Source organism: Peromyscus eremicus, chromosome 14 (genome assembly GCF_949786415.1).
Source record: "Peromyscus eremicus chromosome 14, PerEre_H2_v1, whole genome shotgun sequence".
In the NCBI taxonomy this organism is placed as follows: domain Eukaryota; kingdom Metazoa; phylum Chordata; class Mammalia; order Rodentia; family Cricetidae; genus Peromyscus; species Peromyscus eremicus.
The window spans coordinates 75,415,771-75,434,348 of record NC_081430.1 but is presented as its reverse complement, the minus strand read 5'-3'; the positions used below and the strand labels follow the sequence as shown (position 1 = coordinate 75,434,348).

The 18,578-nt window shown below is 37.4% G+C and overlaps 1 protein-coding gene and 1 pseudogene across 2 annotated transcripts in view; both read right to left on the bottom strand.

Moving 5' to 3' along the window:
• The window catches only part of Fut8 (fucosyltransferase 8), a 215,861-nt gene that overhangs the window by 52,725 nt on the left and 144,558 nt on the right, over window positions 1-18,578 (bottom strand). For both annotated transcript variants that reach the window (XM_059279485.1, XM_059279484.1), the window contains exon 6: window positions 12,052-12,166. In XM_059279485.1, coding sequence (XP_059135468.1) covers window positions 12,052-12,166 — 115 coding nt within the window. The remainder of the gene's footprint in view (window positions 1-12,051; window positions 12,167-18,578) is intronic.
• On the bottom strand, window positions 12,741-12,841 carry LOC131924719 (U6 spliceosomal RNA; annotated as a pseudogene).

Below are 18,578 nucleotides of genomic sequence, written 5' to 3'. Positions count from 1 at the left end.
TGTTTCTTGCCAGCTTTTCTTAACCTTTCCCATTCTCTTACTTCTATAAATCTTACTCTTACTCCTACTCTGTGGGTGGCTGGACTCTGATGTTCTTCTCCTTCCTCTCTTGTTCCTTCAACTTCCTTCAACTTCTCCTCCCAGATTTTTCCCTCTATATATTCTCTCTGCCTGCCAGCCCTGCCCATCTTTTCTCCTGCCTCGCTATTGGCTGTTCAGTTCTTTATTAGACCATCAGGTGTGTTAGACAGGCACAGTAACACAGCTTCACAGATTTAAACAAATATAACATAAACAAAAGTAATGCACCTTAAAATAATATTCTACAACAATGAGGTATCTAACAGAATAAGAAAACATACCTACAACTTAGTAATAAACAATCTGAATATCCTGATATTGTGGTAAATCAAGAATTAGAAACTAAAACTCATTTTCAGCTGGACTGAAAGGATTCTGAATAAAAATACAATTATTAATATGTTAAGGCTTTAAAGATATGGGTTACTATATTTATGAAATACAAAAGTAAATGGAAAGGAAGTTTTGCTTTTAAAAACAAGTTACAAATCAGATTGACAGGAATTCATCCTGATAGAAACTTTATAGGAAATACACTTAAAATTATTCAACGCTATAGAATTACTGTAAAAACAAAATTAAAATGAGCTATAATTCATGCCATTTCCATATATACACATATATGTGCATACATATATATATACACACACAAACATCCTTGTACTTTGTTCACGTGTGTGTGTGTATGTGTAAGGTATTGGGGGAGTGAACCTAGGATCTCTTGATATTAGGAAAGCACTCTACTACTTGTATTCTCAGCGTTCTTTTACTTTTCATCTATTTAGTTTGTGGTTTTTCTTTCTTGGGGTTTTGCTGTTGTTTGGGGTTTTTTGTTGTTGCTGCCATTGGTTTGAAAACAGAATTTCACTATTAGCTCTGGTTGGCTCGGAATTTACTCTGTAGACCAGGAAAGCATCCTCCTGTCATTGCCTCCTAGTTGTTTTTTATTTTGAGACAAAGGCTCACTAAATTGCTTAGGCTGGCCCCCCAGGCAGGCCTGCCGCTTCAGCTTCCCAGTAGCTGGGACTCTGGGGCTCCAGGCCTTTGCTGACAAGGCCGGCTGTATGTGGTTTTCTTAAAGTAAGATTCATCAATAGACATGTAAGTGTCAGTTCTTTACAATGAAGAAAATTGTCCAAATTTCAGAATGACAAGATTAATGTAAATATAAGTTCCAGACAATTACCCTAATGAAAGAGCTTTGGAGGAAGAGGCTTAGAGATGTGTTTTGTTCCAGTGAAAGCTTTGCTATGAATTCAAATGCATGGTTTTGCTTCAATTTGGTAATTTAAAAATGAGACAAAATAATCTCAATTCTTAACCTCTCCTTGTCAATCCATCTTTCACTACAGAGATACTAGGAGGCTAAATGAGATAGTATATACCCCAAATTAATTTAAATACGCTCTTATTTACTCACATAATCTGAGGGATACTCTTTGACTCTGTATAAGTACAATTTGGAGATGCTGGGACTAAGCCCAGAGCCCTGTGCATGTCAAGCATGTTCTTTATCACTGAGCTAACATTTCACCTAAATCACTGATTTTTGCTACTTAAGATTTCCTCCATATATACATAAATAAAAACTCTTTGAAGTACAGATTCTACTCGCAATGAAATTTCTCACTTTTTTTTTTAGCAACTGACCAAAAATTATGAAAAATGGCTAAATAAGCAACAAACAAAAACATGCAGTCAATATAAACGGACGTAACATCCCCACACATCTTAAGGAGGAAACACTCAGTAACCATTAGCTCAACTAAATCTGAGAGATAAAAGAGATGTTCACAATCACAAAACCAAATCCATAGGTGGCAAGGCCTATGAATTATGAATTTCAGTTTCTCAATCTACTTTACCCCAAGTTGTCTTCAATTCAAGAGGTAGCAAGAAACGCAGGCCCAGAGCACCTAGCTGGCTACTCTTAGACGTTAATAATTAAGAATCAGAATCCCAGGGGAATCTTTCACCTCCCTCTTAAGAACCTTCCTTCCATTGGGAGGTGTTAAGCCACAGACAGCTCCTCTTTCTAATGAAGAAAGCTTGGTAAAAGAAACCAGGTAAGTTAAATTTTATTGTGCTCTTTGTATTCTCTAATCACAAGACTATAAACAGTTTTTTAATTTGTTTGATTAAAAAGATTTGGAATATCTAGCTTTGTGTTGGTAATAAAGAAAAGATTCATTAATACTGTAGTAAAAGCACTGCATTGTACTGGAAACAATCTAATTTCATTTCTCTAAAATCATTTTCAAAACCAATGCAGAAAAGGTAACGAAGCAACTAAGAGAACTGAAGTACTGCATGCTGGTAATTAAAGTGAAGACTCTGGACAGAGTTAATAAGCATGAAAGTGAAAGTTAGAGTATTCTCATTTTTAAAAGCCAAGACTGGAAAGAATATTTCCCCAGCCAAGTCAAGATGGTCTGGAGGTGTCCTTTCCACCCGTGCAGTGAAGAGCAATTTGTTGCAAGTAGTAAGTGCACTGCAGTAGCTCAGGCCCAAGCCGGCCACCAAGTGCTTCAGGAAATTCCTTTCCCTGTGGGCATTCTATAAAGTTTCAGTGTGGAAACTTAATGGAGAAAAGCTACTAACATACACAGTTCTCAGCTGGGTAGACTACCTAGCACACTGCAGCAAAGACAGTTACTGTCCAGTATAAAAGAGCTTACCTTGTTAAGTAGAGCAGCAAATGGCTTATTTTAAATATATTTTTAAAGACTTCGCTCTTTGCCTACATATCTCTATAGAATATTTTAAACCAATTTTAAAAAAGTGAAACCCTACAGATCTACCAGAAACAAAGGAGAAACATTTCTTTCACTGTGGATCTAGGAGAGAGTTCTGCCATCTCTAGCTATTCCAAGCACCTCTACAAAGACGCTGCCTCCGACTCAGGAGACCTGTACACCAGGACAGTCTTATTTCCTACCACCGTAAGGGCCACAAGAAAAGGCTACAGTTAGTCAGACAAATCCAGCCTAATATCCCATTCAAGTATATGATGCAAGCAAAACTCCTTCCAAAGACAGAGAAGGAACATCTATCAGCTCCTGCTGATCTTTTATAAAAATGCACAAGTTGATTCTTTAAGCACCTTAACTTCTCTTTAAGTTTACAATCTGATTCTCAGCTAACGTGGTGAAGATAAAAACAGCATGCTTAGAAACTAAGATAGAACTTCAGGAAGGTCCTCTATCTTTTCACTTATGGTGCTTCATTAGACTTTCTTACCTCAAAATCAAGACTACAAGAATGACGTGGCAGGTACTGGGGTGTTGGGGGAGGCAGAAAAAGAAGAAAGGCAAAGAGTGGAGGGGGTAGAGGAGTGAAAGCTAGCCCATTAGTTAGCCCTACCACAGGTAGGACAAAAAAGACGAACAGCACAAGGCAACTGTCTGCTACCTCCTTCCTGTGCAAAGGCTGCTGCAGTATTATTCGCCCTCCCCTCCATCCCTCTCTCCCTCGCTTGTATGTCTGGGTGTATGCATGTTTGTGTGTGTTGGTACATATAGAAGCCAGAAGGAAACATGGTCTCTTGTTGGCCTGGAGCCCATCAAGGTGAGCTGGACTGAACAGTGAGCCTGTGAAATCACCTATTTCTGTACGCACCACCACACTTAGGCTTTTTTAGGTGAGTTCTAGAGTCAACCCATGTCCTCATGCTTGTATAGCAGACGCTTTAGTGACTGAGCTATCTCCCTAGGTCCCTGTGTTTTGCTTTAAATAAATGAGAATAAGTTACTGTTTTACTAATGTTTCTGCTCCACCATGTCTCATTCTTCTGGGTAGTATTGGTATTATACCACCTACCTACTTACTATTTTGAAAATCAAACCATCAATAATAAAATAAATCAGATGTCAGATCTGACTTCCTCTACTTCATGTCTTCATGCAGTTCCATACAGACTGAGAATCCATTGCTACTTGAGAATAAATTTCTCTGGAACCCCCAAGTCTTGTTTTGTTTTGTTTTTTAAAGGGGTGAAGCACTTAAGAGCACTTTCTCAGACTACCTTCACCTGATTAATACTACTCTAATTCATTTCACATTCTTTTTTAAATATAAGAATATTTACTTATTTTTGTGTATGCACCATTTGTGTGCAGTGTCTGAGAACTGGAGGTATAGACCATTGTGAACTGCTATGTGGGTGCTGGGAATTGAACCTGTATCCTCTGGAAGAGTAGCAGCCAGTGCCCTTACCCACTGAGCCATCCCTCCAGGCCCTCATTTTGCTCTCTTTACTCTTCAAAACATTGAGTGTTTAAACAATTTAACCCACAATAAATTACAAAAAGTTACTGTGTACCTTCTACAAATTTTCCCCCAAGGAGAACCTATTATTCAACAACAGTAAATTTTCAAAACCAGAAAACAGACATAATACTATTAACTAAATTGCAGGCTCTGTATATATATATTTTTTATATTATTTATTTATTATTTAAAGAGGTTGCCCTCTGACCTCCATATGTGTGTCACAACGCACATATGGAGGTCAGAGGGCAACCTATGGCAGTCAGCTCTCTCCTTCCACTCTGTGGGCCCCAATTATTGAACTTAGATAGTCAGGCTTGGTGGCAGCCTCTTTTATCACCTGAGACATCTCATTAGTCCCATATTTTAAGTTTTCACATGTACTCAGATATTATATTATGTACTGACTTGTGTAACTATTACCAGAATCAGGATACTTACTAACCGTTCCATCAAAACAAACCTCTAGTGCTACCTCTTTGAAGATTTATTTTCATTTTATGAGTGCATGTATGCATGTGCACCATGTCCATGCCTGGTGCCTGCAGAGGCCAGAAGAGATCCCCTTGAACTGAAGTTACAGAGGTTGAGCTGCCCTGTGGGTGCTGGGAACCTACTCCAGGTCCTTTGTCACAGCAGTGACTACTCCTAACTGAACAGCCACCTCTCCAGACCCTGTTAATCCATCAGAGTCACATTCCCCAAACATTAATCCCTGGAAAGCACTGACTAGTCCCTATACTTTCACCATTCTGAAAGCATTGTAAAAGTAACAATAGTATCTAGCCTTTGAGAATGGCTTTTCATCATTCAGTGAGATGCTTTTGAGACCCATTCAAGTTGAATTGATTCATTTCATTTTGCTACTGAGTAGTATTCTATTGTGTTGCTCCCACTGTACCATAGTTTACTTACCCACTAGGTGAGTGACATTTGGATTGTTTTGTTTGAGCCTATTAAAAATTAAGTTATTATGAGAATGAATGTGTAAGTTTCTGTGTGGACACGGGTATTAATTTTTCTATAAAAAACAAAACCAAGGAATGTGATACTAGAAGATATGGTAGAGGTATATATATATAACTAGTATAGGAAACTGCCAAACTGTTTCCTATGATAGTTGCACTATTTTACATTCCCATAAGCAATGTATGAGAGCTGGTTACTTCACACACTTGGTAGTTTGTTTTCCCCCTTTATCCATCCTGACAGGTGTTTTCTCTTCATGTCTTTAAGTTGCATTTCCTTAACAGCCGCTCAACAGCCACTTCCTGGGCTTACTTCTCATCTATAGAACTCACATAAAGTTGTCTGTTGAAAACTGGTGCCTGTTTTCCAAGGAGACTGTTCCTTACTACTGCAATACACACTATATACAGGACCTTGGTTTGATATTGACTTGTAAAGATTTTCTTCTCTGTGACATCTTATTCTCTTTAATAGAGTAGTAAGTTGTAGATGAGATATTTTATTATTGATATTGAATAGGACTGGTTAGAAATTAGTTCTTCTAACGGGATTTCAAGGATGAAAATATAAAGATGTCTTGTTCCCATTCCAATTGTCCTTAAGAGTCACTCCCTTTCCTTTAGTCTTCTCTCTCTGCTGCTCGGTGGCTGCATCTCTCCTGCATTACCCCCCCAGCGCCCAGTTCTTTCCTTTGTCACTTCTGCAACACGGAGCCCACTGAAGTCACTGTGCTTTTCTCCCTTACATTTCTGGTTAGTTCTTCCTTCTACGTCGATTTCTCTGCTGGAGCTGTCTCTTTTCTCACTTGTTTGAAGGCTCTCATTGCCTCTGGAATTGGTAGTATCACGGCTGGTGTAAAACCTTTGTCAGACATTCCAGCACCTGGGCAGCCTCTGTGTGGTGTCTACTGATTATCATTCATCACTTAAATTGAGATTTTCCTGCTTCTTGGTATGATAAAACTCACTTTCTATTTTCATTTTCTATTGTAGTAAGCAGTCACATTGTATGGATTCACAATGAATGTTTCTGCCATCTCGTTAAGGGTCTTGGTTCAAATGTTAATTTAAGTTAAAATCTTTTCAGCATTGCAGTACAATGATTATTCTGCTTTGAGTGATCACAAGGACATGTGATAGTATGATTTTATGATTTATCACTAAACCATATTTATGGCTTACTTGATTTTGGAATTACAGCATCACTTCTACCTTCTGGAAAACTTTTATAATAAGATGTTGAACAAATACAGCAAAAATGGAAGAATTCTAATTGCAGTTCAACTCATATTTAACTGAGTTAAAAGAATAAGATATTTGCTAGGTGTAATGTTACCAAGAGGAAGTGGGTAGGGAGTAACAACTGCCATACTACCAGCTATTACGCTTCTAGGATCCAGATGTTAAGGGTCTCATATGCAATTCTGTAGCTTAGTAATAATTACATAAAGCCCTTTATTAGTGCCAATGAAGACGGTGAGAGCATATATAAACAAAATGACAACACATAGTAAGCTATGGATAGCACAGTGTCACAAATTCAGAAAAGTTCCTTCAATCCCAGCAAATATTTCAAGAAATATTTACATTCTTGTCAAAAATGCCTAAACTGTGAAATCACTTTGGCAAGAACTTTGAATGAAAGAACTAAATTTACAGTTTACTGTAAACCTTGCCTAAAGTATAAATATACTATTCAAAATTAAGAATTATAAAGTGATTATTGGCAAATGTCACCAAGATTAAAAATGAAGAAACAAAGCAAATGACAGAGTAACATATGTAGAAAGTCTGATAAAATCTGCAAAAAAATTTCTTGATCTAATAAGCAGTTTTGGCAAAACTGCAAAATATAATATCAATATATAAAATTCAACTGTATTTTTACATACTTACAATACTAAGATATGCTTATTGTAAAATATAAACAAAAATGCAAAGGATTTATAACAATATTTTGAAAAGAAGAACAAGGTTGGAGAAACCAGACTATCCAAGTTTAATACTTGCTGCAAAGATACTGTAACCACGATGGTGTGGTAACGACAGAAGAGACATGGCTATTCTACCTGGGTTTCAACAAAAGCCATACAGGAATGGGAAAAGGCAAGTCTTTCAACAATGGCTCAAATAAGCAAGAAAATGAATCTGAATTATTGCTTCGTATCATAACTCCAAATGGATCACAGACCTAAATGTATGAGCTCAATTATAAAACTAGAACTGGAGAGGCAATGGTTTCATTTTAGAGTGCTTGCCTGGCATGTACAAAGCCCTGAATTCAATCCCTAGTGCCAGCAAAATAAATAAAAAATAGGCAAATAAATAAATCTAGAAGAAAACAGGAAAAAAACATTTAGCCACCTTACCTTTAGCGAAAGTTTCCTAAGTGCGAACTATAAATACAATAGGATTTCATTAGCCTACAAACCTTTGCTTTTCAAAAGACAGTGATAAGAAAATAAATGGATGCTAGAGAGATGGTTAAGAGCACTAGCTGCTCTTCCAGAGGACCCAGGTACAGTTCCCAACACCCACATGGCAACTGACAACTGCCTGTAACTGGCTTGCTCGGTGATCTGACACCCCTTTCTGGACTGCAGGCACTAGGCATGCACATGGTGCATACACATACAATGCAGGCAAACACCTACACAGAAAACATTTTAAATCTTAAAAAAAAAAAAGAAAGAAAGAAAGAAAGAAATAGGTAAGTTACAGACTGGAAGAAAAGATTTCCAGGATTCCTAATAAACTCAAATCTAGAATAAAGAGCCTCAATAACTCAATCATAAGAAAACAAATATCCCAACTAAAAGTTAACCAAAAGATTTGAACAGGTCCTTCATTAAAGAAGGAATGAGGGGGTTGGGAAGATAGCTCAGTTGGCTTGCCTCGCTAGCATGTGGACCTGAGTCTGACCTTTGGCACTCATGTGAAAAAAATCTGGGCATGGTGGTGCATCTCAGACAAAACAAAACAGAATGGTGGTAAGCACCTGAGAAGTGACACCTGATGTTGTCCCCTGCCTGTCCCAAGTGCATGTGCACTGCTAAACACATGCACCCACACAAACATGCGCGCGAGCACACACACACACACACACACACACACACACACACACACACACACACGGAAAAGAGAATGTAAATGGTTTACCCATTTCTCTAATCAGTGTACCAGATGGGGTCCTAGAGCTGAAAAAGGAAATGGACACCTGCCCCCATCCCTAACCCAGAAGCAATCTCCAATAACCACTTGTAAATGAAATTTTAGTTTTCTCCAAGGGAGTCACACTGGGGAAACAAACTACCCTCAAGGGTAGGCTGCATGTCTAGCAGTAGAAGATCCAGAGAAAACCAACCCAAGGGCATCTCTGCAGGTTCCTTGTTTCACAATGTCCTGCCAGGACTTTTCCTTTCCTTTGTGGTTCTTTCTCTTTTGCATATGTATGCTGGCTTTAGGTTTTGTGTTTTTATGGGATTCCTGAGTTAGTGAGTGAGTCTCAGCATCTACATGCTTTGAGTGCTTCTTGCTGGGCTCTCTTCCTTCTGTTTGTTTTGCCCTATTCTGACGCACTTGTCCTATCTTATTTTATTATGATCCCTTAGATGCCTGTTTTCTAATGAGAGACAGAAAGAGGGTGAATCCAGATGGGAGAGAGTTGGGGAGGAACTGGAAGCCATAACCAGGATATATTATATGAAACAAAAACTATTTTCAATTAAAAAAAAGAAAAACACATTAATACAACATTTTCAGTACTAGAATAGTTGTTTTAGAATATTCAGATACATCAGAAGCAAAGGTTAGAATTCTCAGAATTGTGCCAGGGGTAAATATCTCATTGTTTCCTGTATCACATTATCTCCACTGAGAACCAGAAGAGAGATAATAAATTAGATTTTCAATAAGGATTATGAAGCTGAAATTATGACTATCAGATATTTTATCTATTAATTGGAAAAATATCAAATCCATGAGCATCTGAATTATTATGGAAAGCAAATGGAGTAGTTTTATGAATGCGTCCACTTCTGTGACTGTCAGTTTGGAATGCACGGCAAAAGGAAGAATGAGTGAAAAACCTGATAAAGTTTTCTCAATCTGAAGAACAAAACAAAAAACAACAAACTAACAAAACAACAGCAACAACAAAAACCAAGAAATTAAACATATATTCTACTCTCAGGTAAAAAGAATGAAAGCAGAAGTCCTTGTAAACATTTGTATACAGATGTTCAAAAGAGTTTATTCATAATAGCCTCAAATTGGAGGCAACTAAATGTCCCTCAAATGGCAAATAATAAGTAAATGGTGTACCACAAGTGTAGTGTGACTCATAATTAAAAGTAACGAAATACTGATCCATACAATGTGACCCAAGGAGTAAATTTTAAAAGAGAAACAGAAAGTAAAGCAGATGTCAGGTACTTGTTACAGTGTGAGGTGCTGTGACCAGATCATAGTTTAAATACAGTGGCTGAAAGTTTAATGAGTATGTGGAAGCTTACAAACCATTGTTATTTCCATTTTATTAATAAACGAGATGATGGTTCTGTACCACCAGCTGTTCACAGTTCACTGAATGAAGACCTAGTTGATAGGAGATAATTACCTCTTCCTTGCAGGAGGTAAAGTGGTTCTCATTCTGCAGACTCCTCTAATGAATGGTCACGGGAGTATGAGACCAAGAGAACATGCCAACATCAAGTTGGATTTTAATGACCCCTAAACACTTGATCACCCCCATTTACCTGTATGAAAACAGATGCCTTAAAATACACGAAGCATGTCAAGGACTGCCCTTTTGCTTCTAAGGTAAAGGAAAAACAGTTCTTGCATGTGGAAACTATGCTAGCATAGAATTGGAAAAAGATTGAGTGGAGGACATTTTATGGCTATTTCAACTTAAAACACTTCTTACTCGTTTTTAAATATCTCTATTAATTCACTATTTTTTCCTCAAAAGAATTTTCTCTCTTATTTTTTATTGCCAGTTAAAGATGCTTCCATCCCCCAACATTTAGGCTCTTTCAATCACTTAGAAAGGTCCACTAATTCTATTTTTTCCCCACTCTCCAAGTTTGTCTCTCCTTCCAAGGCAAACTCAACAGCTCTCAATTCTTCCTGCCTGCACGACAATCTTTGTCCTAAATGCTCTGGCCGATTCTAGTCTCTTTAAATACTAATATAGCTCAACCGCACTACTATGTTTAGATTCTATCCTTCTTTGTGTCTTTTATGTATAAAGCTCTTTTAAAACTAGGTTGTCACTAGTGTACCGTGCCCAGGGCCCTGGGTTCAATTCCTAGCACTCAGGGGACGAACAAACAAAACTAGGGTGTAGTAAAAGCAAAACCAGGAAGTGTCTAATGAATATTAATAATAAAATAAAATTCAAAAGTTCTTCCTTACAAATATCGAAGGTTATATATATATATATATATATATATATATATATATATATATATATATGCATATAAGTAAGAACTTAAAAAGAACACACAAAAAAGAAGACGTAAAAGGTCCTTAAAAGGCTGATCAGTATTTATTTCTTGTCAAAATGACATCTATAAAATAAATATCTTTCGGTAATCATTTAATGTTCATATACCATAGAGTTCACCCTCTATAATCCAGCTCTCAATTCTCTTTGCAGCATACTTTCCATCCCTCTTTTTCATACAACGTAATACTCAAGACAAACTAAAGAGTTCAGGTCACATTTGGAATCCTGTATTACTTTTTCCCTGCTATGGTCCACTGCTCACAACATACTCTTCAGCTAGCTTATCCTTTGTCTCCATTTCTGGATGTAGAAATCAGACTTGACCACCTTCACAGTTAGGCTCAGATAATATATCCTCCATAAACTATCCCTAAATGTCTCCTTCAAAATGCCAATAAGCATTTCCAACAAAATACAGTATGCTCTTAATAGTATAGTTTGTGTATATGTGAACAAGTAACTCTTTTTAGGCTAGGCAGGGACCATGTTTTAGCCACTGTTACATTCCTGAGGCATAAAATACTGTCTCTCTGAATAAATATGTAAAATAAGTAGTTAATTTTTTTAAAAGCACTTGAAAGACTTTTAAAAAGCAAACTTTAATTTTCACTTGTAGATGAATTTCTAAATGGTCTTATAAATAAAAAAAAAAAAAAACCTCAGAACCAGATATAGGGGTGAAAACCTGAGAGAGAGATCAGAGGAATAGGAACAGCCACATGCTAACCTCACCTCACCAACTCCGCAGCTTCCAAAATCATTAGTTACTTCCTGTCTACCCACGCCTATATGTCTTGCTGTTCTGCCATCTGATTTGCTCTCTCTGTCCAGCTACATCACTTCCTCCTCCTGCCCAGCTCTGTTGCATTCTGTCTGTCTGTACAGACCTCCAGACCTCCATGGTTAACTAGTGTTGGAATTTAAGGCGTGTGCCACCATGCCTGGCTCTGTTTCCAGTGTGGCCTTGAACTCATATAGGTCCAGACAGATCCCTGCATCCCAAGTGATAGGATTAAAGGTGTGTGCTAACATTGCATGACTTTTGTGTTTACTTATAATGGCTGGCTTTTTCTTCTGATTTCCAGTCAAGTTTTACTTTATTGGGAGACACAGTATATTGGGGAACACAATACATCACCACATTCACTTTTTATTTTATTATTTTTGTTTGTTTGTTTGTTTCTACTCAAAAGTTTATTTCTTAACCTAACCTAACCTTACCTGGAGATACGTTATTCTCCGCTGGACCAGCTCTGTCAGATCTTTGGCCTCTTTTTCCCGCCAATCACCTGCTCCATCTGTTTGACTGAGGTAGTATAGATCTGTCATGATAGACCTGCGAAAACAAGCAACATTAGAGGTCCATTTATTTGTACTGTTTCAATGGATTACACAAAACTATAAGGGAGCCAAATTCTTCAGAAATATTGATACTCAGGTGTATGATGATTTATCTTTTATTTTCAACAAAGACTATGAAATTTAAAAATTAAGTTTCTATGATCCACGATTGATTCCTATAGAATCTGATGAAAAGATATACAACTTTTCCCCACAGGCCAACCAGCTACACTGTTCCCCCACCCCACCGCACCCCCCAAAAAAAGAAAAAAAAAGTTCAAAGACTGCAATTCAGTAGACATGGTATTGGTATTTGAATAGTACAATTGCATCCTCACTCTTATCATTTCACGGCCCTCTTAATATTCCACTCTGAGTGAGTGGGAAAAGATTAGAGGAAAAACTTGACACAAATCTTAAAAAATGTCTTAAATAATCAAGGATTAGCAAATTCCTTCTTTTAAAGGAACAAGTACTAAGATTTTAGGTTGTGTGAACATGTTTTTTTCTTTCTTTCTTTCTTTCTTCCTTTCTTTCTTTCTTTCTTTCTTTCTTTCTTTCTCTTTTTTTGAAGTATGCAATGCTTCATAAATTTTCATGTTACCCTTGTGCAGAGGCCATGGGAATCTCTGTATCATTCCAGTTTTCATATGCCTACTGCCAAAGGAAGCATCATCCTCTGTTACCTTTGTAGAGGAAAGTTGTCATAGGCAATTCCATCTGGAATACTGTATAGCTACAATAGTCTTTTATAGTTACTAAGTTAAAAGACTTTCTAGGGCTTGAGTGTTCTCTGAGTGTCCCCAAGGGCCCATGGTGATTAAAGTCTTAATCTCCAGGGTAGCAGCACTGAGAGGTGGCAGAACAGGAAGGGGTTATCTTGAAGGAGGTCCTAGGATTCTTGAGTGAGGAGCACCCTCAAAAGAGGCTATGTTACATCATTTGTATTCATCCCCTCCTCCCCCAACCCCCACCTTCACTCTGCCATGGACTTGGCCTGCCTTTCTCCCTCCCTCCCTCTCTCCCTGTCTATCTGTTTGGCCTGAAAGCTCTTCCACACATGTCTCCCATGATGCTGGGAGGGCTTCTGCTGTAACTAAGCCAGAACACCACCAAGCCTGCAAACAAGTCTCTTCTCTTTATGAAACTGATTCTTTCAGATATTTCACTGTGGTAATGCAAACCTGCTTAACATACTGACCACATGGCATAATGATTTTACCCGAGAAGCACAGACATCTTTAACTATAATTGTGCTGTAATGCTCAGTTGGAAATTTATAATATTATCTCAGTTTTATAAACTTCTATCATCACAATTCACTCATAGTTCTTTATACTTCATAGGCATCACAACATCCACTCATTACCTCCTACTCATCAGGTAGTAATGGTCACAAAACGTACTGCAAATCTCCGTGTTAAATAGCAGTATTACTGCTGGAGATAAAGCACAATGAAATAAAAACCCAATCTATTAGCAAATGCCTACTGGAGGAAAAAAGGAAGCCCAACACGCTATGTGTAGCTTTATAATTAAAATAAATATGTGAACACACATGCACATATACAGATGAGGACAAAAAGCTCTAAGTTTTACTGACATTCATAGCTTCAAGTGGAGGGAAAACATATTAAGCTTAATTTGAAAGAAAGTCTTTAAAATATAAAACTTGTTGTGTCTTAGGCTCTCTCCTCTTTTTGTCTTAACATAGGCTCCTGCAATATAGTCCAGTCTAGCATCAAACTTGTGATTTTCTTGTATCAGTCTCTAGAATGCTGGGATTATGGGTATAAGCCTCTACACCTAACTATGGTTTCTAGATTCAGGTCTTAGAAATCAAGAAATTCCTGTACCATCAAAAATGGAAGCAGAGATCTACATTTCTTAATGAACTGGTAAATTAAAAGAGCAGCTTATTTTTAATCCAAGTCATATTAAGTACTAAGTCTCAGCAATTCATTCCATCCCAATCTGTGTAGGAGTCAGAATGATCAAGCAACTAGATGACCAAACGTAAAAAAGAAAGTGCTCGGTATCATTTGACACAGGAAAATGCCAATAAAACTACAATGTGGTAATCATTTCAACCAGTTAATAGGATAGTCACACACGCACACAAAGGATTTAAAGAAAAAAGAACTCTCAGACACTGTTGGTAGGGATGTAGATTAATTCAATCATATGATTCAGCTATCTCACTTCTAAATACATATCTGGTATCTGAAAGAAATATAATCAGCATGTCAATGAAATATGTTTATTGCTGCATTAGTCACAGTAACTGGGAAGTAGAATGACCTAGATGTCCACTCTTAAATAAGAGGATAAACAAGTGTCTTAGAGTTTCTATTGCTGATGAAAGACCATGGCCAAAGCAACTTGGGAGAGGAAAGGGTTTATTGTCTTACATATCCCAAGTCACAGTCCATTAAGAGAAGCTAAGGCGGGAACTCAAACTGGAAAGGAACCTGGAGACAGGAACCTGGAGGCAGGGGCTGATGCAGAGGCCATGAAGGACTGCTGCTTACTGGCTTGCTCAGCCTGCTTTCTTCTTATAGCACCCAGGATCACTAGCCCAGGGGTGGCACCACCTACAATGGGTTCGGCCCTCTTCCATCAACCACTAATTAAGAAAATACCCTATGGAGGCATTATATCAGTTGATATTCCCTTGTGTCAGATGACTCTAGCTTGTGTCAAGCTGACATAAAACTAGCCAGCACAATAAGAAATAAAAAAACCTTCCTTGTTATTTTTTCCGTGGTGGCATAATTGAGACAGATTAGACACCCCTACACACACACACACACACACACACACACACACACACACACACACACAAGCTCTTTCACAAAAGTTTTAGGACTATAAAAGTAGAAAAAAAAAACTCAAGAGAAAATACATAGAACAGAAACAGCCAGTTTTTGAGATTAAGTTTCAACTGAATAGTGTTCAGCCATAAAGAAGACTGAAATCCTGTCAATCTCACCAAGATGGATGGAACTGGAACACACCATGCTAAGTGAAATATGATGGATTCAGAAAGGCAAGTACCACATTTCTCTTTCATATGTGAAGGTTTTTTTAAAGTCATCTTTAATATAAAATAGTGATAGCTAGAGATTAAGAAAGTGGGGGTAGGATAAATATAAAGGGGGACTAAACTTAGTCACTGTACAATGTATACATATATTGAAGCATTGCAAGAATTTCATTAACAACCACAATCAACATGTTAGTATAAAAATAAATAAGGCACAAGAATCAGTCAGAATACCCAATTTACTCTCGGTCTTAGATTAAGTCTGATTTTTAAATCCCATACCCCCTTCTCCCTATCAGAGACTACATAAATAATTCAGTTATGACAGGAAACAAAGTTAAACTGGTATTCTTTCTTTACCAACTCAATGATGTCTGGAAGTTGCATTCCTACAAGATATAGTTTTCTGTGTTAAAGATCTGACGCTAATCAAATCAGAAAGTTATGGCCCATTACTGGGAATTATGATGATTAAAAACGCATTCTGCAGAAACTCTTGATTTTTCAGGGATTCCACACCCTGAGCCATACTCCCTATAAATCCTAAAGCTGGAAATTTTGCTCTTTGCTTTTATCACTAAAGTATCAAGAAATCTATCTCATAGTTGGAAGTGAGCATGATAGCTTCATATAAGGCTACAGCGAGGCTCAGCATACGTAAGCCTGAGCAAGGTTAGGTACCAGCAAAATGAGGGTAGAATACAGATGCCTGATGACAATAGGTACATTAGAACAGAATGTGGACTTTAGATTCAGCAGCTATGAGGGCTGTCAAAACTTCATTTCAAAAACTGTCTATGTTTGTGTTATTGCATTTTCCCAAGTAATTTTTCTATTTTTCATAGTCATAAAACTTTTATGTGAAAATGGCGGATGTCTAGTCTGTCTCAATTTTGCCATCAAAGAAACTATAATAAGGAAGGTTTTTATTTATTTCTGATTCAAAATGCTAAAACAAAATTTTCCCGCAAGGACCAGTACAGTTATAATTCATACAAGAATCATCTGAAGGTGAAGATTCAACATACACTAAGATAAACTTGACTAAGGGAGATTTCTGAGAAGTCTAGTCCTGGGTAAATCTGGATCACAGACAAGAAAAATGATCTGAAATTTGTCTAATGTTGCTGTGATGGTTACTCTTCATTATCAGTTTCATTAGGTTTGATATCTAATGGATTATTATGGAATAACACCTCTTGTGTAAGTCAGTGAGGGTATTTTCAAAAAGGCTTGACTGACTAAAGACTAAAGCTGAATGCAGGCGGCACCATCTCCGTGGGGGCCCAGATTGAACAAGAAGGAAAAGGCAAGTGGAACCCCTGCATGCATCTCCTCGCTTCCTGACTGCAAACCATGTGACCAGCTGCCTCATGCTCTTGCCACCCTGAGCTGCCTGCCATATGAGGCTGTGCTCTCAAACTGAGAACCAAAACAAACCTTCTGTCTTCCAAGTTGTTTCTTGTCAGGTATTTGATCACAGTAACAAGAAAGTAACAGATCCAGTGTCCTCACTTCTCTAGGTCTAAGAATAGCTACAAACAGGTTTAGAGTAACTCTCCCTTATCCATTGGAGATACATTTGAAGACCGCCACCCAGTGGATGCTCAAAACCATATACAGTACCGTTTCTTTCTATACATACAAACCTATGATAATGTTTAATTTATAAGTTCTGCATAGTAAAAATGAGTATTTCTACCACTGCACTTTATGGGTGTTATGAAGTACAGCAAGGACTACATGAAAACAAGCACCACAACACTGCCATAGTCCACCTGGTAACAGGGACAGCTACTAAGTGATTTACTGGTGTTAGCATATGCAGATTGGATTGGATACACAAAGAAATGATTCACATCCTGGCAAGATGGTATGAGATCTCACTGTGCTACTTGGAATAATGTGCAATTTAAAGCTTGTAATTGTTTATTTCTGGAATTTTCCATTTAGTATTTTTGGATGGTGATGAACAATGGCTAAGAGACTAGAAAGCTAAACAACAGATAAGAAGGACTACTGTAATTCTGCTTACTTCAGAGTGTTACTAGATTGATAATGTGGTTGTACTGATAATGAATGAATACACTTTATCATTAGTGATTAGCATTAGACAATCCTTGGTAAATCATTAGTTTTAATATGCAGGTCATTCTTCAGTTTGGAACCTCCCTCCAAATAAATGGAGGTAGGCAAAAGAATGGCTACTAGATAAAGTATATTCTTTCACCTAGATCCTTAATATAAACTTTATTTGTGTGTGTGTGTGTGTGTGTGTGTGTGTGTGTGTGTGTGTGTATGACATAAAACACAAAGATCTGATGTGAAGAACTGTAAAACTTAACTTTTCAAGAGTGGAAACATCAACTATTGAGCCTTCCAAAAAAAATGGGAAAAAAAAACAAAGTTACTGGGTTCCAACAGCTATGATCAAAAACTTAATCTTAAAATGTACACGCCATTAACAAGCTATCAATCTTTCCCTATTATTAGATAGATAACTATATTCCTTATCTCCAAAATCCTTTTCCAGCCTCCATAATAGCCTTTTGTATATTAGCCAATTTCTAATCAGGATACTCAGCCATAAGTATCACTTATTATTTGGAGAACACATCTAAGTCTGCTATTAACAATGCTGCCATTACATATTATTGATAATGAGATGATACAGACTTAGCAATGGAGAGATGATAGTGCTGCTTCCCAGATCGTTTTTTTCAAGAGCTTTAGTTAACTTAATTGAGAAACAGATCATTGGCTGCTTGGCTCTGTGAGCCTTCCTGTCCTTCCGTTTGAAGTTCAATAATTGCTGCCATTTAAAAGCAGAAAGAAACTCCAGCAACTATTTCATAAACTAGTATCTGGCAGGATGAAGAATCAAAAGAACCTGCAGCAATCTAAATGGTAAGAATACAAAAACCCATGGAACTCAGGGGTTAAGGTATAAATCTAGGCACTGAATTCATAGTACCATATAAATAATAAAATCACAATGGGAAAAATAATCGTCTGAAAATACTTACTTCCATCTCACTACTTCAAAAAAGGGGGCTGAGGCCATTTGTGATAATGATGCAAAAAACAGCAAAGCAAACAAAACAAGGAAAACTACTTGGCCACATGACTATGAAACACAGTGGCAAACAAGCAATGACTTGAATAAACTTAACTGGAGACCCAGAATGCCATGGCTTGAGCTCCATGGAGCAGGGAATAATCTACTTGCAGCACACTCTTCTAAGTCCTTCATTTTTATTTCAGATTTGTTAATTTATTATGTGATGTGTGTGTTTTTCCTGCATGTATAGAGGTGTACCACGTGTGTGCCTGGTGGCCAAAGAGGTCAGAAGAGGGCACT